General features: G+C 39.0%; 1 protein-coding gene across 3 annotated transcripts in view; it reads right to left on the bottom strand.

Moving 5' to 3' along the window:
* The window catches only part of RASGRF2 (Ras protein specific guanine nucleotide releasing factor 2), a 134,895-nt gene that overhangs the window by 89,070 nt on the left and 20,000 nt on the right, over nt 1-25,825 (bottom strand). For all 3 annotated transcript variants that reach the window (XR_008447713.1, XM_009560298.2, XM_009560297.2), the window contains exon 2: nt 2,106-2,212. Coding sequence is in view for 2 of the 3 variants with exons in the window: in XM_009560298.2 (XP_009558593.1) it covers nt 2,106-2,212 (107 nt within the window). In the remaining variant the exon portion in view is untranslated. The remainder of the gene's footprint in view (nt 1-2,105; nt 2,213-25,825) is intronic.

The following is a 25,825-nucleotide window of genomic DNA, read 5'->3' as shown; positions in this document are numbered from 1 at the left end:
GAAGGGTCAGAAATGTCTTGGGCTAGCCTCAAATGAACAGTGACACTGAAGAAGTTGCTAAAGCTTGTCCAGTTTGTCAAAAATACAAACTCAAAGAAAAAGTCTCAATCACAATGCAGGCTAAATTTACTCCCTGAAGCAAACTGGATGCATTTTGTTTAATTAAGCTGGCAAGAAAAATCTTATACAACATTCTAAACCCAATAATTTTTATTTTCACTTCTTAGTTACGTATATCTTTGGTAAAAGACCCAATGGTTAAGTAACTATTTAGGCAAATCCAAGTTGTTTTACTAGACAAAACATAAAGCAAATAAAAGCAGTTTCCACTGAAGTGAAAACCAACAGAACAATGAGGTAACCACAGTATTGTACAACTAAACTTCAGGATTATTTTTGTCACTTGTTGATATTTTGTACAACAAAAGAATACAAGGACAAGCAATGTCATGTTCAAGTCCCTGGAAAATTTCCCCAAGAAATTTATATATCTATGCAGAAAAGTAGATCAAGAAAATCCCCCAAATGACATAAAGCCTTAAGGATATCCCTCACGGTGGTGTCCATAGTTTGATATTATTAGGACTGTAATTTCAGATAGGCAAAAATACAGGTAAGAAAGTTAAATAACAAAGGGAATGGAGATACAAAGACTGATCTTGCTTGCAACAGAGAGCCAGTCGTCTTCTGAGGGCTGCAGGGATACTTCTGGTGGAGTCAATCACCCCCTCCTTGAACCTCATGACTAACTACTTAGCAAGTTTACATTGTCTGTACTATCAACTGTGTGTTGCTTAGCATTGGCTTAATTTTCTCTTAAGTTCTGCCTTGAAAATTCATGTGGGATACATTTATGGACTGAACTACCCAGAAAGAAATTTTAATTCACTGTTATGAAGCATTTCTTGCTCACGTGCCTTTTACACCAGGCAACAGACAATATGAAAATTATTCCCAAAACAAGGTACTGTAGGATCCTACTTCCTCTGAAGACCCTTTAATAAGGAAAAAAGTCATGCTTATTTCTTCACTTGCTTTCAGTACTACTACCTGAAAAAATTGACCCAAATCCTTTCTCTCCTCTTCCTTCAGTGACCTGGGACTGTTCATTGGCGGTCATGGTCTCCCAGGACTGGACTGAAAGTTCAGAGCCTCACAGCTGCTTAGATCCTCAAATAATACAGTCACTGGGAGAACTATGATGGGGTTCACCTAATATCTCAGCATAGCAGGTACTTTCCAAGAAAGGAGGAGACCCAGCTCATTAGATAGCTACCCCAAGAAGAGTATGCAGATCCAAAAACTGAACAGGTGACACAAGACTTTCAGGTGGTCATTTCACAGGTTCTGAATTAAAAAATACTACCTAGTCGAGTTCATTTTTAGTTATAAAGCAAAATCATTTCTGTTTACATGGCTCATGTCCTGAGCAATTCAGAAACTGCCTGGTTCCTTCTGCGTTACCATGGCACTGTAGATTAGCTGAGGTGAGTGCCTATGAGAGGAGGCTGGAGAAAGTACATTTCAGAAGAGATATTTGCCTCTGCAACCTATTTCCCAAACCTTCAATTAGATCATTTTCATTTAGATTATACTGTAAACCTTGCCTATTTGCAACACAGACCTTTTCTCAGGGTAAGATTACTGCATGGCTGAAAGTCCCACTATGTCCCTTTCCACAAGATTGGTTATTGTTCACGACCTTCACTTCAAGAACAAAATTTTATTTGTTCACTTTATCATGCTAATGGTAATCTTTCTTATGTGTATTTTCATATAAGAGCTTTTTATTTGTTTGCCAGATCACTTAGTTTTTCATTCATATAACACACTTGGATTCTAACAGAGGATTAATCCTAAGGGTTTTTTCCAATGAGAGACATGAACTAATCTCAGTTAGAGCACAATTGCTCATGAATGATAAAATACACATAAGCATGAATAATAAAGGCATTTTCCCTAAAACACACCCAAGGATCAGAAGAAACACATATCTAATGCACTGCAACATTTACTTCTGTTTGGAGAGGGAATTTAGATTTTCAAATTATTATCAATTTATTTACAATAAAATGGAGATGAGAACTAAAAATGAGGTTTCATACCTAGCTTGGTGAATAGCTTCTACCCACTCATCTCCATCAACTTCGTCCTCGCAACGGAGCTCCAGTGGCTTCTGTCCTTCATGTCCAAAAAGAACAGTAAAGTAATGCTGCAAATTGGAACAACAAAAAAAATATTCAGAAACTCTTTTAAGTAAGACACGTATATAAAATCGGAAAAAAAAAAAATCTGACTTTTTAAACAGCCACAAGTATTGCCAGCCTAGGAAGGAATGTTTTAAGCTATTAGTCATGAAACACAAATTGATGTTGAAATTGTAGCCTTAACATATTCCCCTGTGTATCAAAGTAATAGCTTTCATGATACTTCCAGTAAGTTACTGTTCTTAATCTCTCACACACAAGACAACAGAATATTATTCCCTAAGCAGCTTCTACAGTCAATTACAATAGTGTGGCTGTAGTGAGGTGTCTGTAGTTCTTCTTCCCTTGCATTTTGTCATTTCAGGTTCAATTAGAAGCCAGCATGACATACCAAATCTAGTACCGTGACCACTCCTCACAAGAACGCAGAAACACAGAATGGGTCATATCCTTCGATGGCATTTCCTACAAGAAGGAATGCCCATGTTATGTTCCATCAAACAGAGAATTTCCGGGAAGTTTTTGGTACTTTCCAAATGCAGTAATAATAGAAACATCTATTGGGAAAGGTGAACCCACAAGTTTGGTCATTTACACCCTTACCTTGGATAGCCTGCATACTAACTTACAGCCAGGTAGCAAAGATGTAATTTAGATGAAAATAAAGTATTCTACCTAAATGCCAACTGTTTAACAGGCAGAGGGACCATATGCTTATTAGGCCTGATGTGCCTCAGGAGCATCTCCACATCAATTAATTCAATTCTCATCATTACCTGCAGTTCCTCAGCCCCTCTTTCACCTTCGTCCCACTTAAAAGGGAACCAAGTATAAGCACACACAGCAGAAATTACTTTCTGGGCTCTAACAGCAAACTCCAGTCTTGCTCCAGTCAGCAAGTGAGGTATATAATTTGCATTCTCCCATGTCATTGTTTACAGCCATAAGGAACCTGAAGTGATGTCAACAAACATTCTGCTTTCCTTGTCAAATCCACAGCCCAGCTGAAAAAGCCTCTCTGAGCCAAACACCGTGCTGGAGGTCAAGCAAACATAAACCACCTCAGGATTAGAAGCCATTTCCAAGGCAGGAGGAACACAAGAATAAACACAAAGAGAGGAGATGGAATTCTGCTTATGGAGAATTGGCTTCAGCTATTGTCAACACTCATAATGAATTCTGTCCATATAAAAAGAGATTATTTCAGCAATTTATTGGCCCCTGCTGAAACTTCTGGCCATCTGCTGTGCACACACAACACACAAGTCAGCTGCACAGTGTGCACAAACCATCTTCAATACATCCCCGACGCACCTAATTCACTATGCTGGCACTAGCCCTGTCTGTGCACCTGTATTTGCATGGAGATTCGTGACTGGGTACTCACATTTACTGAACCCCGTTGCCTCTGTGCCTCTGAGTACAATCTAATGTCTAGTTTCTATTCAGGTAATACGAGTGGATGCGATGGTGTTCCATAAAGAGAAAACTATTCATCTGTGCATTATATTCATTTGCTAAAAATTTTTACATGTATACAGAACACTTTTTATACAGAGGACCACAAGTAGTGCAGGATTAGCCACACACCAGTAAAACAGAAACCAGGCAAAATAAGAAGCAGCATTCACATCTGACTACACAAAGTCCAGATTTGTTAACTTTCAGAAACGAAGCAAATCTAGTGCACAGATGAGGATCAATAAATCATTAAAAGAACAATCCTATTAAACCATGTTTTTTCAGCAATGCATACCACTTAAACCTAAATGCCATGAATGGAAAGAAATATTTAAACTGGTCTATAGGATTCTTCATAACAATAACAGATAAAAATTTTCTATCAACACTATGCAGTTGAATACAACCTACATGACAGCAAAAAGTACAATAAAATTGCATACAAATGTATTCTCTTTATAGACTGGAGTAGTCTATTTTAAAACGTATATTTAAAGATAAACCATACCATTTGGAGCTGCATTTTACATAACAAGTTCTTGTGTTTCATAAAGCTGCTGGCATAAAATTGGAATAAATACAGAAGTGTAGATTTGATCCCATTGTGTAGGGCTTCAAGTTAAAGGGAGAGACAATATTATAGCTCTCTGTACTTTTTTTTGAAGTGTAATAACTCAGACCTCTTTTGAGCAAGTCATGCAGTGATCTTATATCACAAAATTTAAACTCAGAAGTCTGCAGGTGACAGGCATGATCTAAATGCTTAGTTAGACCAATAATATGCACAAATCCAAACTTAGAGGGCTACCACAGCAGTACTTGACCCAATGGAAACAAAATTTAAGTGATGAAAGGCATCTGTTTTCAGAAGCTACTTTGAAAATTGTCTATCTCCACCACCACCCTTCAAACACGTATACTGCACTCTAGCACCAGTATCAACCATCACATCATTTACCCAACAGTTACCTTCAGGGTAAACAAAGTGTAGGAAAATATAATAATGTGCCTCTAAAAAGAATCTTGAAGTTATTCTTGAATTCTCATTTTAAAATAAATGCTGCTCATTTACTAAGCTATTTTATCACAAGGAAATAATATGATATCTGTGATGGATTATTAGATTTTCAAGCTGATGATGTATGTAAGTGGCCTATATACATATATATACACACATATATATACAGATATATAATTTTAGTGCAGCCATTCAACCTGCTAAAAAGCCCACCTTCCACATCATTGCAATTTATACAGTATAGGTAGAATACACCTTTCTGCATGCACACTATTAGTTTCTTGACCTGATGACGGTACATAGTTGAGAACTATAGCACACATTTACATCAACTGCTCTCAAAATTCATCATGGCTGTTGAACTAGCAGGTAGGCACTCATGTTTCAAGTTAAACTTGTGGTTCAGTTGGATAATTCTTTTATTATTTTTATTCTGAAAATCATCAGACTCAGAAAATAAAATTAAATTCTGCATTTTTATATTAAAAAATAAATAATTTTATTTTAAGGTGCCCTTCAGTATTTAGTTATGCAGAAACAACATTATAAGCCTTCGTTTTAATATAAATGTCTTTACTTCTCCAAAGTAAAGTCTGGAAGAAAAAGAAGGAAAATTTGTGTATGTTTTGCACAGGCATAAAGGCCTTATCTCGACTGACAGTCAAGGAAAGAACAACCGGATAAAAAAAGTATCAAGAATACTGTTGCATATCACCTTCTGACTTGTACCTAGAGCCAAACAGACTTTCTTCCTACAGTGAGAAGGAAAGACTGAGGAATGAGCTGATGGACACCTCCACTTCACAGACAAGACCGTAATAAGATTAAGACTCTGAGTGAAAGAATACCTGTACCGGAGCACTCTGGCTATTACGCTGGGCTATTCACCTGCAGCAGTTCATATAATAACTTCGTCTTTATGAAACATTCCCGATAATGGCTGGATTACAGATAAAACAGCAAAAGCTCTGAAGCTGCTGTACTTTCTAAGAGAAGTAATAATTTCCAAGGCGAAATGACCCCAGTGACTACATTTCTGTAGACTACGTACTGTTCTCATTGTGACTGACAAGTATTTGCTGTGTTATAAAGCAAGAGTCACAACCACACAGGCACCACATTCTGCAGCACACAAGGACCATCCCACAACTCATTCTCTTCTCTCCACCTAACATGGAAGTTATCTTATCTCCTATGCCCTGATAACTTATCACTGTCTGTTTCAACAGTTACTCCTTTTCACCCTCCAATAGTTGTAGTAACTCAATGTGTCTTTTCCATTTATGAATTAGTAGTGATGCTTGTGACAATTTAGAGTTACTATCTGTCACAGAAAGAAAAGCTGCTACTCTGGATAATAATGCTGCTTGGCACTTCCTACTGCAAGCTCCTGACATGAGGTCCTCACAAATTTGGTCAGCTTTGAAAGTTGGTGGAAAAAAATTACTGGAGAAATGATGTATGTTTCACAGAATCACAGAATCACAAGGTTGGAAAGGACCCATTGGATCATCGAGTCCAACCATTCCTAACACTCCCTAAACCATGTCCCTTAGCACTTCATCCACCCGTTCCTTAAACACCTCCAGGGAAGGCGACTCGACCACCTCCCTGGGCAGCTGTTCCAGTACCCAATGACTCTTACTGTGAAGAATTTTTTTCTGATATCCAACCTGAACCTCCCCTGATGGAGCTTCAGGCCATTCCCTCTTGTCCTGTCCTCTGTCACTTGGGAGAAGAGGCCAGCTCCCTCCTCTCCACAACCTCCTTTCAGGTAGTTGTAGAGAGTAATAAGGTCTCCCCTCAGCCTCCTCTTCTCCAGGCTAAACAACCCCAGCTCTCTCAGCCGCTCCTCATAAGACTTGTTCTCCAGCCCCCTCACCAGCTTTGTTGCTCTTCTCTGGACACGCTCCAGAGCCTCAACATCCTTCTTGTGGTGAGGGGTCCAGAACTGAACACAGTATTCGAGGTGCGGTCTCACCAGTGCCGAGTACAGAGGGAGAATCACCTCCCTGGACCTGCTGGTGACCCCATTTCTGATACAAGCCAAGATGCCATTGGCCTTCTTGGCCACCTGGGCACACTGCTGGCTCATGTTCCGTCGGCTGTCAACCAGCACCCCCAGGTCCTTCTCTTCCGTGCAGCTCTCCAGCCACTCTTCCCCCAGTCTGTAGCACTGCATAGGGTTGTTGTGCCCCAAGTGCAGGACCCGGCATTTGGTCTAACAGTGTTTCAACAGTGGTTTTGTCATTCTACCCTTCCATCAGCATAATACATAAACATTTTAACTATTTTTCAAAGGATTCCACAGTGACCACAAATTTTTTTTGTGTTGTAGGCTCATAAATTATTATGGTATGGTAATAGCTACTTGCCTATGAACTGCACTGCCCTAAACTCTTCTTACTAAACATAAAACAAATTCAAAGCTCAAATGGGTCATGACCTCGTTAGATGCTATCTCCTGAGCCTTCAGTGTCTTATTGCACAGCCTTGATTTAACCATTCAAGCCAGAAATTCTACAGAAAAAAAATCCAGTATTGGTAAGAACAGATTACAAAGGCAAAACAACTGTGAAAAGTTAGTCTGTGCACCAAGATCGGCACAAGAAATTAAAAGCCTCAACAAAATGCTTGCATACGTCCAAATCAGATGCCTACATTAGTAAAAACTCAAGCTGAGACTCTCTTCATGCAACTGGTGGAGCTCCTTGACAAAGGAAGATGTAAATGCAGTGAAGTGTCAATGGGCTGCAGGGACTAGAGAGTTCACTCGACACAAAGTATGGGCAACTAAACACACAGAATTCATATATTCAGAATTCAAACAGTCCTGAAGCTGAAAATAATTGGAAGCTTAAAATCACCTCAGAAGAGAAAGGAATAGTAAAATACGTATCTAAGTTGATGTCTTCCCTAGCATGCCCTTACAGTCACATCGTGAAATAGGGCATTAGACTTATTGTATATTTGGTCTACTCAAATAAAGCCTTTCTCACAGTCTTATGGGAGCTAATTAAAACTTTATTTGATGGTATGTGAGTATTTTAAATACTTTAAATTGCTTTGCATTTTATTATAAACAAGATACACTGGCATTTTCATGAAGAGCCATTTTTTATTAATTGTCTGGGCTTTTTCTTGCATATTTTGGTTTTGATCTTGATTTTTTTAAAAAATAAAGAGACAATTTGCTGGTAGAGAGCCACCGTAGTATTACAGCTTCTGTGTTTCTTTGTGGTGGCACCCAGGGATTAAGTTTGTTGGTGGGTTTTTTTTATCATCTTAAAGTTACTTCATCACCCCAGTAGGTAGAAATCTGATCCTGAACAGAACTACAGAGAAAAAACTTATAGACATAAGAGAATAGGGTTTTATCTGACAAGCCACTGGCTCAAAAACACATTAGAAGGCATTATTTTGGATAGCCATCTCCCACACTGAGGAGATTCAGACATGGACTGCTGTAGTATCTTTTCTGCATTTTGATTAAACACTGGCTAAATACATATTGTATAGATATACATACTCCCTATATTGCTTGAGGCAGAGTGATACCTTCATTCTTTAACCAATATCGGATTAACCAAGTTGCAACCTGCTGCATCAAATTTATTCTAGCATCTGATAATGAATCTCCTTTCAGAGCCATTCTGCAAATATTGCCTGGGCCAAAAGCAACAGAAATCTGAGGGCATTATATTTAAATATGCAATTAGCAGTTTTATAAATTCTTACTATATCAATAATAAAATGCCATACCCAATTGCATGTAATACAGAAATCAAGGAATACACAAAGGCCAGTTGCAGACCTTAATTCTGCAACTCCTTTGACATGCATCAAAAATATACCAAATGACAACAGCTAGAGCACTTGTTTTCATGGATGAGAGAATCAAGCTAATATGGCCCCATCTGCTATATTTTCAGTACAGACCATTTGTACTCAAGCAGTAGTTTATCAACGGGGGAAAAAAAATCTGCCACACAAAAGGAAACCTCAAAAAGTAAAGCCTACAGGAATGGATACAATACAGTAAGCACAACTAAACTATTCACCAATAGTAAACTGAGTATAGGTACCATGATCTCAAAGCATGTTTGACACTTTCTAGTGCTAATATGCTTCCAGCAGCCACAAGCTGCTTGCCCACAAGGCTGTGCATTACCTAGATGCTTTAATTTCCCTTCTTCTCACAACACTTATTGGAGCTGCTGTCTCCAGTGCCTCGCACTGACCAGAAAAAAAGTCTATAAGAAAGGTACAGGACTGGAATTCAGGACAGTCGGGTTAATGTCTCATTTTGTTGGGAACTCTGTATACAAGACAGGTCTCCCGAATGCACTTTGGCAACCAACCTGGGACTTGCACTGTATCACCATGCTTAAGTCTGGCAGAGAAATCCACAAAGCCCCTCTCATCTAATTCTTTAGGGACCTGAAAGGCTGTATCCTAGTACCACTATATTCACTACTAAACATTCACAGTGCTCCCAGAATTGCTGCTTTCCTGCATATCTTTTGCCTCTCCCCCGACACGTAAGGTCTTCTGGGACTGACGCTGATACACCTCTATATCTACCTCCCTTAGGTGACTGATGCAGTAGCTGTGCCCTGAAGATATTTTCCATAGAAAATTTTTATAAAGCAAGTATAACTTCCATAAACCACTGCCAAATCAAACCTGCCTAAACCATGACCCAGGATGAATTTCTCCCAATACTTAATGGTGTCTGTATCCTTTTGTTCACCATTGTATGTCCTCGATCCCATTCCAAGGACTCTCATCTGCCCACACACTGGAAAAAGGGACATAGCACTCAGGTCTGCAGATCTCACTTATCAGAAAAAACTCTGAATTTCAGCTGCTGAAATTCCTTCCACATTGCCTCAAATCCTTTCCAGTCTTCAGCTTCTTTGTAATAGATTTCTTATGCTTGCAAAGTAAAACCACTGTCTTTGAAAGCGTTGGTTTTAATCATACTTTGAGACATTTTCAGGGCACATACATTTAACCTGTATGTGAAGAGTTCAGTAAATAGTCAGATACATCTTGGGACCATGATGTCTTGTACTACTGCACTGCAGATCATGGGAAAGGAGCACAGAAATCCCATTATTCTTATTGATAACCTATTCCGGCAAGGAGGCTGGAGCACAGGTCCTCATTTTTTGTCTCTTATCTCCACTTCTCCTGTGTCTCATTAACTGCCTTTACATCAAGGCCAAAGAGAAGGGAATTAGCAGTCCTCTCCAGAGTTTTCCTGGTCCCTTTTGAAGTGTGTCACAGCTAAAGGGAATCAAAATTACAACTCTACCGCATAACTAAGCACAGTACAGCTGCACTAGCAGAAAACTCTGCTATTCAAATGACAGTGAAAGGACAGATGGGGGAAATGGATAGAAAGAGACAAGAGGGAATATTGTAATCAGCTACAGTTTTATATATTTTCCAGAAATTAAACTTTTTGTTGCTTTTGTTTGTTTGGCTTTGGGTTTTTTCCGCTGTTTTAATCCGCTTACCATTCTTAGTAGTCTTTCTCTGTATACTGACAGCCTTTCCCTCCTTGTTTAAACAACAGCTGGAGTACCTGCCATCCAACTTTCTTGTCTGAAATCTGATAATAATTCACAGCCCCTCCACATGAATTCAACTATAAACTATATCAGTACTTGTTTTGCCTGACATAAGACATTCCTGTACTTTAATTAAAAGAACAGACTTTAAAGGCCAGAAAAGACATTTTTTACCTCCTAGTCTGATGACTGTGATGCAATATAGGCCAAAGAAACCTCACTAGACAGCTACTGCATCAAACACACAGGATCAAGGAGAGCCATAGAACCTCCTTAATCAATCTTGACATAAAAAGTCATTAAAAACCTACCTAAGCCCATGTTCAATTGCTCCAGTTATAAAATCAGCTTTGCTACTAAAAACATGAGGAGCCTCATTTTAAGTAATGAATAAAGAGGTAAATAATGAAATTATGGGCCTCAGTTTTGAAGATCTCATCCATATAGTGTGTACTGCAAGAGTGGAGCATAATATTTATGGAGAAAGTAATTTTTAGGTATCCATTTCAAGGAAGCATATTTATTGACTAGCTTCTTAATTTTGTTCTGAAGATATGAAAACACAGGGTTTGTCATTTTTAAAGCTCTTTACAGGCAGTAACTAACTCCTCTACAAGATAAGAATTGTGATACCCATTTTAGACACATTTTAGACACAAAGATATGTGCAAAGATGCCCAAATATAGATCTGCTCTGAGTTCAAATCAAGACTGCTATAAACAGAACTTCTCTCGCTGAAATGAGCCAACATACACTAGGGAAGAAATAACAAGAAGTCAGCACATCTTAGACCTTGTTACATCTCTGTTATATATAATCTTTTCTATCTATAAACAGTGAAGAAAAAAACAAACACTCAAAATTTCAAGCAACTGCAGTATTCTGTGAGATGAAGGACAAGGCTGGCACAGACCACCCGCCAGGACCAGAGATTCCCAGGGCTCTGATGGAAAATAAAGTAGGTTTTCAAAAGCGCTTGTCAAATCTGAATGACTTCATGACATTGAAAAATGTCTTTTTTGGTGCCACCATCCTCACTGACAACCCTAATAGCCCTAGGGGTTGGAGTCTGGATATAACATAATAAAAACTTGTGAAAAAAATGACAGAATCTAGTTTTAAGCAAGAGAAAGTTATCCCAATGCTAGAAGCATGTTCTTCTGCCCAGACCTTCTATTTACTCATGCTGCACCAGGAGGAGCACTAGCTGATCTACCCACCTGAAAGAAACTCAGGAGGCCAAGGAAAAGCTTTCAAGAAGTCCATGAACTCCACAGAGTTGAAAACAGCGTTTCTTTAGCCATAATTCACACAGAAACAAATTCTTCATTAACTTACATTTCCCAATCTTGTCTCTCAAGACTGTAAGTCAAAAAGTAGTGCTTGCTTATTTGGTGGGAACTATAACTAAGCCTATTAGCACAGGTGGACATTCAAGACCACCAGGCAATGGTTTGGACTGCTCTGTCTCAAAATCATCTGAGTGCATAAGTTATGCTCAGACACAGAGAGCAAGTATGTATTAATTGCATATATAAACAAAAACCTCACACTGCAAGTGTCACATCCACTAACATTTTACATGAAGGGTGAGAACTGAATAGTACTATATCAGTAGTGAGCTGAAAATTGCTTTTTGAAATTTGTCTGGAGAGTGCTGAAATGTGTCCATGGCTTGTGTAAAATAACATTATTTACAGTCTATAAATAAACAATAACGTTAGACATAGAATCCACATCTTATATAATATCAAACACGTTTTTAAGCAGATGTTCAGTATTCTTTAATTTACCCAACTACAACTACAGTATGTGTTTTCTTTCCAGGTATGTCTCAAAACTCCAAATCATGTTAGCTATGGTATGTTGAATAGATTGCATATTAGTAACAAACATTCTGGAGTTTATGCAATGTGAAATACTTGATACACTTAGAAATTAAACCTGATCTTTTGTCCAACTGAGTTTCATGCATATAGCAAAGGAAATGCTACAGTATCGTCTTTAAGTAACTCAACAATTACTCATATTCCCTGATAAGAGCATAGAAGCATGTCACACGTTTTAGAGAAGGCCTGGATTTTGGTTCTAAAAATTTGTTGTGAATGCTCTGGTTTTAATCACACTTGTCATTCTTCCACTATTAATCTAACAGAAAGATTTATACAAGCAGAGCAATAGGAATTTACCTAGATATGGTAAACATAATCTATCTTTTACTCTTTAAACTGTTTGGTGGGGAGGAGGAATCCCATATCTTTATTCATATATGGCCAGAGATTATGTTACAGATGGCTACAGACTTTGCGGGACCCCTGTTAATATTCACTGGCAGGACTTCCTACATATTCAAACACCAAGAACACCTTAATCGAACCTCTAAGTGTGAGAAAGTGTTTTTTCTCCCCTCCAGTCCAGAGCCAAGTGTTTCAAAAACATCATCACAAAGTCCTGCCTCAATGAGAGAAACAAGGAAGCAAACGTTTTCCCAGCTGAACTGGAGATGCTCTCCATCTTTGGAGATACTGGTCTCCCACAATAAGGAAATTCACACCGAAACCTCACTAAGTTTATTAAGGCAGAGGTCAAATTAGCTACAGCTTGCTTTGAGAAGTGTGCATGGAGGAGAAACAACCAAAATCTTTGCGAGAGAAAGATGTTAGAGGCATAAAACCATTGCAATATTCATGAATCCTGGCAAAACACCTTCAAAAGGCACAAGTAATTTTTTATCTCACTGCCCCTCTTTGGCCACTAATACCATTTTTTGTCATTTCATTACAAATGCCGCCTCTTCAGGAAAATGGAGCTTGTACAACACACTCTAAAAAATGTTCTGTCTGTCCAGCTGTGTAATATGATGACAGGCAACTCCTTTCTTCAAAGATGATGTGAGCAAAGCTATGTGAGCCAAAACTATATTTTGTATGCTAATTTTAAGCTTGTTGTCATGGTTTAGCCTCACCCAGCTAAATTTCAGTAGCTAAGACCCTGCAGCTGAGCTACCAAAATCCCTTCCCCCTACTCCCCCAGGGAAAGAGGAGAGGGAAATTAGAAGAAAAAGATTTACAGGTTGGAAACTAAGACTACAACTTTAATGAAATTATAATAATAACAATTATTAGACAGTAACAAAATATATATTCATATATGGGATTGTACCTCCACTCCTTGATAACTCTACGTCACCACAAATGCTGCAAAGCAGACACGAGGGAATGGGTCCACAGCTGGGAGGGAGCTGGACTCAGGAATTGGATTCAGGAACACACGGATCTGGGATCGGGAGGAACCAGACAGACAAGGTCCTCACTGGACACTGGCCATCAAAGAATAGGAGCAAGACCCTCATGATCTCTCAGTTTTATACCTAGAATGACATATCTGGGATGGAATACTCTGTTGGTCAGTTTAGGATCACCTGCCCTATTTGCCCCTCCTTGCAAGTGCAGCTCCCTTCCACCAGCTTGAGGATGACTTGAGCATAAGCACTGGCCTTTTTTGCTTATCAGTGCCCTGTGTTATCACTTTTAGAGAAGAACACTCTCAAAAATATGCAGTTAGTTTCCAGAGAATGAAGTTACTTACTTGATTTACTCACAAAACTGACTCTAATTTAGCTCAAACCACAACACTTATGTGAAATAAAATGGCCTTAAAGCAAATGCATCAAAATGAGTTATAGAACTCTTTTCAAAATGCCATTTACTGACAATATACTTACATGAACTCCTTTTCCCCTGGAGCTATGACAATTCTGGCTGTCACGAAAACAGGTGTGATGCTTTTTTCACACAGTGGGTTTACCAAAGGATTTATGATAGAAAAGTTGAAGAACATTTTTATTCATGCTACATCTGAATTTCTTTTCCACTGTGCTGGTTAATACCAACCTTTGGAAACACTTTTCTGATAACTTACACATCTCCATAGGTTCCACAACTCTTGGACTGCATGAACATTTGAGCAGTGTCTCCACTAGCTGTTCTTTGGAGAAGGTGTGTGCAGTCTGGCTTCGTTTGGTTTGTTACATCATTTCGTATTACATACATATAAATTAACATCATTTTCTCTTACAAACTTACTAAGATACTTTCTGCAGGAAGTCAGCAACCTCCAGTGCAGCCAAGGGCTGAGCAGAACTCAGTTTCGAAGTCATAGGTGCTATTTGGCTCAGTGACCGTGGCCATGTCACTTCAATCCAGTCACATTTCTTATCAGGCTATCCTATTCACACTCTGACTAGCAACAAAGGTTGATCCTGCTGTACAGACACATACGACTAGAGAACTTCAAAGCATGCACAGGAGCACTGGTCAAACACCACTTCCCTGCAAGGAGCAGATGACAGTAAGTACTGCAAGCAATTCAAAGCCAGCATCATTATTTTGGAGATAATGGAGTAAAAACTTGGAAGAGGGGGCAGAAAACCACAGGCACCACTTTTATCCACCCAGAAAAGAGTAAATTCTAGGGCCAACAAAGGAATTTTCCATTAATTTTCCACAAAGCTAATATCTTATGATTCTCCTTTTTATGCAAGCTCAAATTTTGCTTCCTATGTCAAGCCACATCCCCAGTGGCGACAGATTTTTCAAGATAACCTGAATAAACAAAGAGATTTTAAGCTCCTGAGAGAGATCATCTTCGAACAAGAAAACCTTCCTGTAATGGCAGTAGTGTCGCTATTCCAAAATAAAACCTATGAAGTCTTGGCTGGAGAAGTGCAAAACATCACCCTGATCTTTCCTTTGCAGCAGGCTAATGGCCAAATGTTACTGTTTTACTGCCAGTTTGAAAAAAAATGAGTAGTTCATTAGGTTTTAAACTTGACATACAAAGAAGTGAAGCTTTTAAGTGAAGTTCTGCTTTCTAGTATGTTTGTTTCACAACACAGCAAATATCCAGAAACGCTAGGATGGCAAATAAAGCAAAGCAACCAAATCAGCTTCAGCTTGAATACAAGCAGAATAATTTCAAAGGCTATTACTGAACTTTCTTTTAGTGCTGTCAGTATCAAGTTTTAGTGGTTATGATCTCTGCTATTTTACTGGGGGCTCTCAAAATTATATTCACAATTCTCATTTTTGTGTGATGTACTAGTAAAGCCTGAATGACCAAAGAAGTGTTCACAAGGCAAATGCCAAAATTCTATTTCCTTCACGTTTCTTTTTTCCATTTGCAAGTAATGTCTCATCTCTAACTTTTTCCTCTCAAATTAAATATATATTGCCTCTTTATTAAGCAAAACTGGCCTTTTTTAAAAAACACAGAAAAACACCACCATATTTTTAAGCCATCCGTTTGGACCAAAGTATGTGAGAAACAATTTATCACCAGTAGCTGCATCTAAATACAGTTTCTGTTGGGTTTTGTTTGTAACTCACTGGAATGTATTGTGGGAAGACTATGCCAGAAATTCGGTTTCTTTTCTCAAAACTGCCTCATGTTTGGAGTTTTGTAGCCCACATGAATATTATCCTTTTCAAAGGCATAGAAACACAAACACCACTGTGTAAAGATTGAAAAGCTATCCAGATTTGCCACAGACAAAATATTGTCTATGTATTTTTCTTTAAGAATATTTCTGATAAAAGGAAAAATACTTCTTACATCTTCTACTTTTAAAGACGTAGGCGAGGGAGAGGTGGAAAGTCATAACAGAACAAACTCCGTCTTTCTATCCTATAGGAAATCCTAATGTTTTATCGTATCAAGAATTACTTAGAAACATAAAACCAAAATAAAGCAAAAGCTTTAGCACTATGTGTTGAATTAGCCAACTGCGATGAACCAACAAAAAAACCCACTATGTCTGAAGCCCATTCCACATGAACCGGTACATGCCTAAAGGGCAGTTTAATGAGAGATGGCATCCCCGGCTTCTTTGAGCCACAACAGCACTACTGGACAATGAAATTTAACACAGATCAGGTCAAAGCCAACATTTCACCATGTGTCAGCTGATAATTTGACTTAGCCAATCAAACTAGCCAAAAGATACATACTCAATCATATGGGAAAAAAATGCAGTAAATGGAATAAGATTTTCAGGGGGGAGGGGGTTGAAACAACTTCTTCCATGCAAAATACTTTTAACAAAGAAAGGTGAAGACCAATATCCAAATAAATCCTCCCTGGATTCTTATGCTGCTTCCTTTCATTCTTACATTTCTACTTCTGACACCTTCTCTCTAACTTTTATAATGTAAAAAATTAAGAATCTTCTTTGTTCTATCAGTTGCATAAAAATGGGATACTACTTCTACTGCAGAAGTCGTAGTAATTATGGAGATTGCCATCCTACTGCCTGACATAGTGTCAAAAAGATAACCTCATTCACATTTCTGAAAGAGAAGAAACTCACAAAACAATCCCTGACAAGCCCTTAAAGCTATCATTTGCAAAGATAAAACAATGCAAAAGTAGCTACAGCGCTTTTGAAGGCTGGAAGTTTCAAAGTTCACATTTTGAATACAATTGGAGAAACAGTTGTTTTTATAGAGATGTTTACAGTGCATTCTTTTATATATTGACTTGCAGCATTAAAAACATTATATAGTTCTGTATTTCCAAGTGATAAAAAGCCATGGCATAAAACACATATGACTTTACTTGCCTGCTGCAGAAACCTGAATGATGTAGCCACCTGCAGTAGAGGAGAAACACAAGAATAGAGAGAATATGGTTCTAGAGTAATTTCTTAGTTCTTACATGATTCAGAGAAAGGGGGAAGCACAAACTGCTCCCCAAAACACACAAAACAATTACATAATCACAAATTTTAGAGCCTGCTGTTAGTGGCTACTCCTATGGTTGGGATACAATAATTATTTTCCTTCCAATAATTTCTTAAAAAAAGGCATGTGCTATTAAAAAACACAGCATGTAATTTTTTACTTGTACCACCAGTCATGCAAGGAGATATATTTTTCTTAAAAGGTATGTAAATAATTTTTTCTTGCAGTACAGCTGGCCAAGCCCAGAGAGTTGTGGTAAATGAAGTTAAACCCAGTTGGCAGTTATAGGGGTGTTCCCCAGGGCTCAGTATTGTGGCCAGTCTTGTTTAATAGCTTTAACAATGATTTGGATGAGGGACTGAGTGCTCCCTCGGGAAGTTTGCAGCTGACAAACAAATTGGGCAGGAGTATCAATATGCTTGAAGGCAAGAAGGCTCTGCAGAGGGATCTGGGCAGGCTGGCTCAATGGACCCAGGTGAATTGCATGACGTTTAACAAGGTCAAGTGCCAGGTCCTGCACCTGGGACACAACAACCCCATGCAGTGGTACAGGCTTGGGGAAGCATGGCTGGAAAACTGCCTGGTAGAAAAAGACCTGGGGGCATTGGTCAACAGCAGCTGAATAGAAGCCAGCAGTGTGCCCAGGTGGCCAAGAAGGCCAACAGCATCCTGGCTTGGATCAGCAACAGTGTGGTCAGCAGGAGCAGGGAAGGGATCGTGGTCCTCTACTTAGCATTAGTGAGGCCACACCTTGCATCCTGTGTTCATTTTTGGGTCCCTCACTACAAGAAAGACATTGATGTGCTGAAGAGTATGCAGAGAAGAGCAACATTGTTGGGGAAGAGTCTGGAGCACAAGTGTTATGAGGAGCCTCTGAGGAGGAAGACCTTATGTTTAGCCTGGAGAAGAGGAGGCTGAAGGGAGGAGACCTTACTGCTCTCTCTATACAACTACCTGAAAGGAAGTTGAAGCCAGGTGAATGCTGGACTCTTCTCCCAAGTAACAAGCGCTAGGGTGAGAGGAAATGGCCTCAAGTTCTACCAGGGGAAGTTTAGGTTCGATACTAGCAAAAATTTCTTTACTGAAAGAGTGGTCAAGCACTGGAACACGCTGCCCAGGAAAGTGGTGGAGTCTTCATCCCTGGAGGTGTTCACAAAAGGTATAGATGTGACACTGTGGGACACAGTGGTGTTGGGCTGACAGTTAAATTTGCTGATCTTCAGATTTTAACCAACTTTAATGATTCTATGATTCCATGATTCTATGACTCCATGTTTATTTCTCAATCAATAAAAAGGCAGGCTCTTCTGTTACAACAGTATCTTACATTATTGCATAATCCTAACATAAAAGCAGTGTCACAGCTCTCTACATAATTAAAGGTTTGCTTTTTAGACATTTCAAATTACCACTGAGACCTATCTTTTGTAAATCTTTATAGCAGATCATTTTTTTTAAACTTTGACAACATAGACACCAACCTATACCACTGCTCCAGCTAAACTGCTGCCATTTAGTTTTCATATACTGAACAGCAATTTATTCCTGTTCTTCTAAAGCACATAGAAAAGTAATCATAGTGTCATTAAGCTAAAGTAGTAATAAAGCAGACATCTAACAAAACAAGCTGAAGGCAAATTTGCAATGTAACAAGGTGACATATGTCCCAGTATAATTTAGGGCTTGCATATAAGAAAACACTATGTGCTACTAGGAAGGTCAGTCATCAAAATACAGATATTTTTATAGCTAGAAGGAGGGTTGGGATGAAGACTTTCAAAATACCTCTTAAAATACTGATCATACAGCATTATTGGCTCTACCAGAATAAATAATAGCTGGTGTTTAATGCCTAATGATCTGTTCTCTTATTTAGCTGGCTGAATTATGACTGCCAGGTTGAAATCATCACTGACATAATGGCAAAACTTCAACTAAATGCAGAGGAATTTGGGGTCTTTTTCTCTGACCCTCATTTCACTTACGCTGACATTAAAATGATGCCATTCCAATTAACATCACAGAGTTTTTCTTCTTAGTCTTATTTCCTGAACTAACTGCTGAACAAGTTACTAGACACTGAAAATCCATGACATACTGCAGATCACAGCACACAAGTAATTATTCTCTTCTCTCAATCCTTTCAATGGGATACATGCTGCCCACAAAACCTAAAACAAGGGAAAACACAAATCAATAGACATATTTTATAATTATGAAGCAATACACATATGCCTTAAATAAATTTTCTATCTTGCACATAGAATGATTTTCTTCCATCCTTGAATACTAGAGAAGATAATTGCTATATGCTAAATATTTGGCTGACTTATAAAGAAAACCAAAGATATTCTTTTTTAAATTGGTGTCAATTTACAAAGATTTTTATAGATGCAAAATGTATTTGAAACTTTTTTTATATATAACGGGGGAACTTCCTAAGAGTCAACCAAGTGCCAGTCAATCTAGTATTTAAATGACTATACTGGCACAAAACAAGCATTCATCTAGGTCTCCAGCACTGGCTGTAGCTGAATAAGTAAGACAGAATATCTATAAAGGAAAAGCATCAGACTTTTACATGGCCAACTACTACCCACAACTGGGTTCATTATGACACTAAGTCATAAAGTGTTCAACAGCGCTGGGCTCAGCAGCTTCTGCAACTTAACTCCTTCTGTGGCATAGGGGCCACATATTACTCAGCACTTCCCAGACCAACAGAGCCTTGCTAATCACACAACACAGTCTCTGCAGGACTACTTACAAGCAATTTGTGGAACTACAAGCTGCTAGCATACTATAAAGACAAGCTGAGGGAGCAGGAGTTGTTCATTCTGAAGAAGAGAAGGCTCTGGAAAGACCTTACTGCAGCCTTCCAGAATTTAGAGGGGGCCTAGAGGAAAGATGGGGAGGAACTTTTTACAAGGGCATGTAGTGGCAGGAGAAAGGGTAATGGATTTAACTGAAAGAGGGTAGATTGGAATTAGGAAGGAATTCTTCACTATGAGGGTGATAAAGCACTGCAACAGATTGCCCAGAGAAGTTTTGGATACTCCAACCCTGAAGGTGTTCAAGGCCAGGCTGAATAAGGCTTTGCGCCTCATCTAGTGGGAGATGTCCCTGCAGATGGCAGGGAGTTGGAATTGGGTGATCTTTAAGGTCCTTTCCAACCCAAACCGTCTAAGGTTCATCTTGCTTGGCCACACCTAGCCCATTACAAACCACGCAAGTCAGTAGTGCTGAAGGATGGGAGGAGTACCAAATGCACTGCCTGAACAGGTACAATGCATAATTAAGACAGTAGTTTAAAACAGTTTTGCACACCTCTGTGCCACTGCAGAAGGGAGTGCCATTCCATTCCAGTGTGCAGAACACCAGAGCAACAACTGCTTATGTGTCGTAGGCATAGATTATAATACTGGTGTGGCAAACTCTTCTCCTTCACTGCCTTTACCCCAAAAGCACTGTGAAAAAGAGCTCATTTCAGATTTGCAGAGCATAAAATCCTTAGAGCAGGTAATTTCAACAGCAGCCTCATCCTGAGCAGGCTACTTAACACTTTTAGCTAGCATTGGTCCAAATTTCCCAAGTTCCACACTATTCCCCTCAAAAACATGCTTTGCTACTCATGTATTTAGATACACATGAATGATGAGCTGAGGCATTGGACTCAAGTTCTAAAATTATGTTATATCATTTGTCAGGCTAGTAATGATTACTGTTAAGACTCAGCACTGAAGTTAATGAACCACTTTTGACACAGGATCGCCATTGCTTCAATGTTTGTTTGCACACATAAGACTGTTATTCAGAACTGTAATGAGACACAAAAGATTTTTACAGTCAACTACACTACACATGACTTAAACATATAAAATATCTTCATAACAAAAAGGATTATTAATTTTCAAGGTAAATAATTTTTTCTGTGTGCACATAACATGAATTTAACCTTTCTTTTATCTAAAACCACTCAGAAAACTACATGCTACCAGTGTTTCCATTTAACAGCAAGATTTTTATTTTGTGGTTCAAGAAATTTTCACAGTGAACTTCTGTTGAATTTTGTCATATACTTTAAAAAACAGAAAATACTCAGAATAGCCATCTATAGTAAAAGTAAATAAGCATGTATTGACACTGAATGAATACCCAGGCAGTTAGTCACACAAAATCCAGTAATGTTATGACTAGACTGCTACCTGAACTAGGATTACTTTAAAAAAAATTTTATATACTGAACTTTAGTCACAAGCATGTAATGATTGCAAACATATCATAAGTTATGTTAATTATCATAGGTAAATCTATAGTAAAATTTATAACAGCATTTTAATTACACTACAAAATATCTTCTTAATATCTAAGTCAGCTTTCTTCTACAAATTAAAAACCAAATCAAACATAGCATCTTATGTCTAAAACCAGCAGAGATTTCTTGTTGGAGCAAATTAGTCAAGGCAGCATAGGACAAGACTGTTTCTGTTTTACAGTAGCAACCAATCAAGTGTTAAAACTGCAGCTGAAATTCAATGTAAATAAACAGAAAAAGAAGTATATAGTGAAATGCAATCTCTTCATACACAATAATAAGCCCTGAGCTGACTATCTGCTAATCAGGTCTTGGAGCTGTAACAGAAAACCTGTGGTATGATACTGACCAGAAAAAAAATCTGGGAACAGAATGCAAGCAAAACGGAAAATGGCCCTATGCTACAACGTATATAAATGGCCAATCTACATTTTCAGTGATAGGTGCATCCTGGCTGATGCCACCACGCTGAGTGGTGCAGTTGATTTGCTTGAGGAAAGGGATGCCGTACAGAGGGACCTTGACAGGCTCATTTGAGCCTCATGCAGTTCAACAAGACCAAGTACAAGGTCCTGCACCTGGACTGGGGCAATCTCCTATATCAGTACAGACTGGGGGATGAATGATTGAGAGCAGTTCTGCAGAGGACCTTCGGATACTGGTGGACACAAAATTGGACATGAGCCAGCAATGTGCACTCACAGACCAAAAGGCCAACCATGCCCCAGGCTGCATTAAAAGCAGTGTGGCCAGCAGGTCAAAGGGAGGTGATTGAGCCCCTCTACTCTACTCTGGTGAAACTCCAGTTGGAATACTGCATCCAGCTCTGGAACCCTCAGTACAAAAAAGACATGGACTTGTTGGAATGGGTGCAGAAAAATAATCAGAGGGCTGGAGAACCTCTGATATGAAGAAAGGCTGAGAGAATTAGGGTTGTTCAGCCTGGAAAAGAGAAGACTCCAAAGAGACCTAAATGTGGACTTTCAGTATGTAAAGGGAGCTTAAAAGGAAGATGGAGGAAGACCTTTTACCAAGCCCCATAGTGATTGGACAAGTGGCAATGGCTTCAAACTAAAAGAAGGTGAATTCAGATTGGACTGAAGGAAGAGATAGTTACAATAAGGGTGGTGAGAGACCAAAATGGGTTGCCCAGACAAGTTATAGGTGCCCCATCACTGGAAGTGTTCAAAATCAGGTTGGGTGGGGCCTTGAGCAACTTTACATAGTGAAAGATGTCCCTGCCCATGGCAGGAGGGTTGGACTGGATGATTTTCAAAGTTCCCTTCCTACCCAAACCATTCTGTCATTCTATGATTCTGGATCTCAAAAAGGGCAGGGCAGAGCAGTAAGTTACAGAGAAAGGCAATGAAACAAACTGAGAGGTGTAGAACAAACTGAGAGGTCCCTTCCAACCCTTACTATACTATGATACTATGACACTATGAATTGCTCCGGTGTACAATTATGGTTATATACACTATGATTCTTCAGTCTGGAAGAAAATAGAGGAGAAAAAGATGAGAAACCTATCCAAATGAGTCAGTGGAAAGGCTCTCTAGATCACCTTTCAGGCTAAGAATGGTGCCTTTAGAAGTAGGACCTTTGTTATGGGATGCAGAGAAGACCATTTTAAGATTATACTAGACTTGTTATGGGATGACTAGAGGAGGACTCAAAGACAGAGGAGGACTCAAAGACAGGGAAAGGGAGGGATCAAGGTGATTTGAGGAGGAGTAAGCAGGGTAAGATAGAAAGGTAAGCCCATAAAACAAGCCAGTCTGGCCACTACATTTGTTTTTCCATGTCCTGTGCTTGATCATCACAGCCTCTCCTGTCTTCATCTGAGACTCTATTTCAACTGTTTTCTTGGATGAGGGGAACCTATATATGTGTGCATGCATGTGTATGGAGCTTTAAGGCCCATTAATTGGAGAACACTTCACAAGTCTCTGGGATACATGTGTCTGTGGTGCCAGCAACTGGACTGAATATGACTACTAGCAAATACTGAACCACATCAGTCGGTGAGGAGAATAAATCACCTGGCAGCCAGCTATCAATACAAATGTAAGTTTGGGCTGGATAGATGAATTTCTGTGAGTGAGACAACTGGAGCAGTTAAAATACTGAATGGGACAGAATCATAGAAACACAGAATAGTTTGGGTCAGAAGGGACCCTAAAGACCTTCCAGTTGAAAACTCCCTGCAAGGGGCAGGGACACCTCCCACTAGATCAGGCCACCCAAGCCCCCATCCAACCTGTCCTTCAACACTTCCAGGGAGAGGGCATCCACAGCTTCCCCTGGCAACCTGTGCCAGTGCCTCACCACCCTCACAGTCAAAAAACTGCTTCCTAATATTTAGTTTAAATGTACTGATTGGGCCATAAAGCCTGAGGGTCTGTGGAGAAACTCATTTGTGTGTCTGCATTTCTGTGCAAGAGGCAACTAGAGGCAAGAGGATCCAAGAGCCAGCTGCTCAATGAACTGTGTCTAGCACACACTGTGTAGACATATAATTTCTCCCTAACAGACCTTTATCCAGGTCAGTTAGAGTGGGAAACAGAATGAGGCCACTGATGCTGTTTGATTTGCATCTGTGCTGAACATTTCTGTCTATGTTGATATGTGTGTGTTGAATAACTGGGTTTTGTGCATGTACTGCTGCATGAGGCTGCATGCCTTCATACTGGTGGGACATACTGGCATGAAGTTGCAGGAGATTCATCAGCCCTAAACAGTTCAACATTAAGATGCTGACAAAAAATCAAATGGCATTTCTTTATGATAACCTGTAGTTAGCCCTTAAACTACTTGCAACAGCCACTGGAGGTTTTAGAAGGATACAGTAATTCAAGAAAACATTTGGTAAACCCTATGGTTAGTAGCATCTGGCTACTAACTGCAAAGGCATGAACTTCAGCTCAGGGTATCAGGACCACAAGCTGCTAGAGCCTACAACAGCATTTGCGCAAAGCATCACACATGCCTTGTTGTGGTACACTTACCGAGACATCAGTTGTTGACACTCAAGAGTGAAGATGGAGTTAATGAACTTTTAGACTATGGCGGTCATGCTTACGTGGAAACTTATGACATAACCAATACTCAATTCTTGTTACTGTTACAAGAATGAAGTTAGTTTCTGTAAAACGAATTATGTAACAATTATTAATGGTGTGTTAATTAAGCCTGATTTATAGCACAGGGTCTATATTTAAAGCGTGTGATAGCTCTTCAGAAGTAGTCTAGTGTTTTCAGTTCCTTAACAGTTTTAAAAAGGAACTCTATGAACCATTAAGGTAATTCCGCTTACCCATAGAGCTAAATCAAACACATCGTCTTTTGCCTTGATGCACATAAACACAACTGAGTTGCATAGCTTTGTTGGTATTTTTTACCTCGCTCATCTTTCACGCAAGGAAGTCAAGATGTAAACAGTGTTCAGTAACAACAGACTGTACCACATGCCACGACCACAGAAAAATGGCAATCCCTTTCATTTATTACAACGAAAAATACTCTGAAATGAAAGGTGTCTAGCCATATGCAACCTTCAGCAATTAAAGGCTCTCAAATAAATTGTACCTAAGTACCTTAATGGCCAGGATATCAAATCAACATTGTTTCAAGAAAAAAGTGAGGGGTCACACTGAATTAAGTAGCAATGTTTCTCCATGTTAAGACAAAGCTACATCACTAGAATACAGAAAATCAGAAGAGAGCTCTCAAAAATATATTATCTATCGTGAAATATTTAGCTAGGTAAGAGTGCCATAACTGACAGTTATCTCATGTCCTGCAGCTGTCAGAACATTTCAGCCAAGGCACCAGACATTAGTTTCCGGATCTGAGTGCAGGTGTGCAACTAGGGCACAATTTTAATGCAAGTGTTCAAGACTTTTTTTTTTTCCTTCAATACTTTAGATGATAATATATACTTAAAGCAATCATATTACTCTTGCTGGATATTAGCTGATTCTGGAAAACCGGGTTGGCTTGCTAGTAATGTGGATAACCATAAAGCAGATATGCAGCTGTCATTTTCAAAACATGACCTGTGTTAGGATAGAAAAGCTATATACAAAAGCTCTGAGCAACTTTGAGTGTGTGATTGGTGACAAGTACAATAAATAGCAAATATTACTACCACATTTGGAGGTCCCTGGTGATAGGAGTTATTTAGGCAAAACGTCATAAAATATACTTAATGAAGTACATTTCAGAATTGCAAGAAAGATTTCTTCTAGGTGATGAGGGTTAAGAAAACCTGTTCATTGGAAACAAAACCCAGGAGTTTTCCAAATCCTTGGAGTTTACTGTCATGCTTTAAATATTACTTAAAATAAATACTTAATAATACTAAATGTATTAAGTGTTCTGTAATATTTAATAATATGCAAAAATAAAGTATTTTTGAAGACCTGAATTCACCTAGAGACCACGACACATTCCAGCTCTAGAAAAAGTTTAAAAGTGAACACTGGCAAATGTTTCTAAAAAT

This window comes from Cuculus canorus, chromosome Z, assembly GCF_017976375.1.
Source record: "Cuculus canorus isolate bCucCan1 chromosome Z, bCucCan1.pri, whole genome shotgun sequence".
Taxonomy (NCBI): domain Eukaryota; kingdom Metazoa; phylum Chordata; class Aves; order Cuculiformes; family Cuculidae; genus Cuculus; species Cuculus canorus.
Note: the sequence above shows the minus strand (reverse complement) of the source record. Positions and strands in the feature narration are given on the sequence as shown.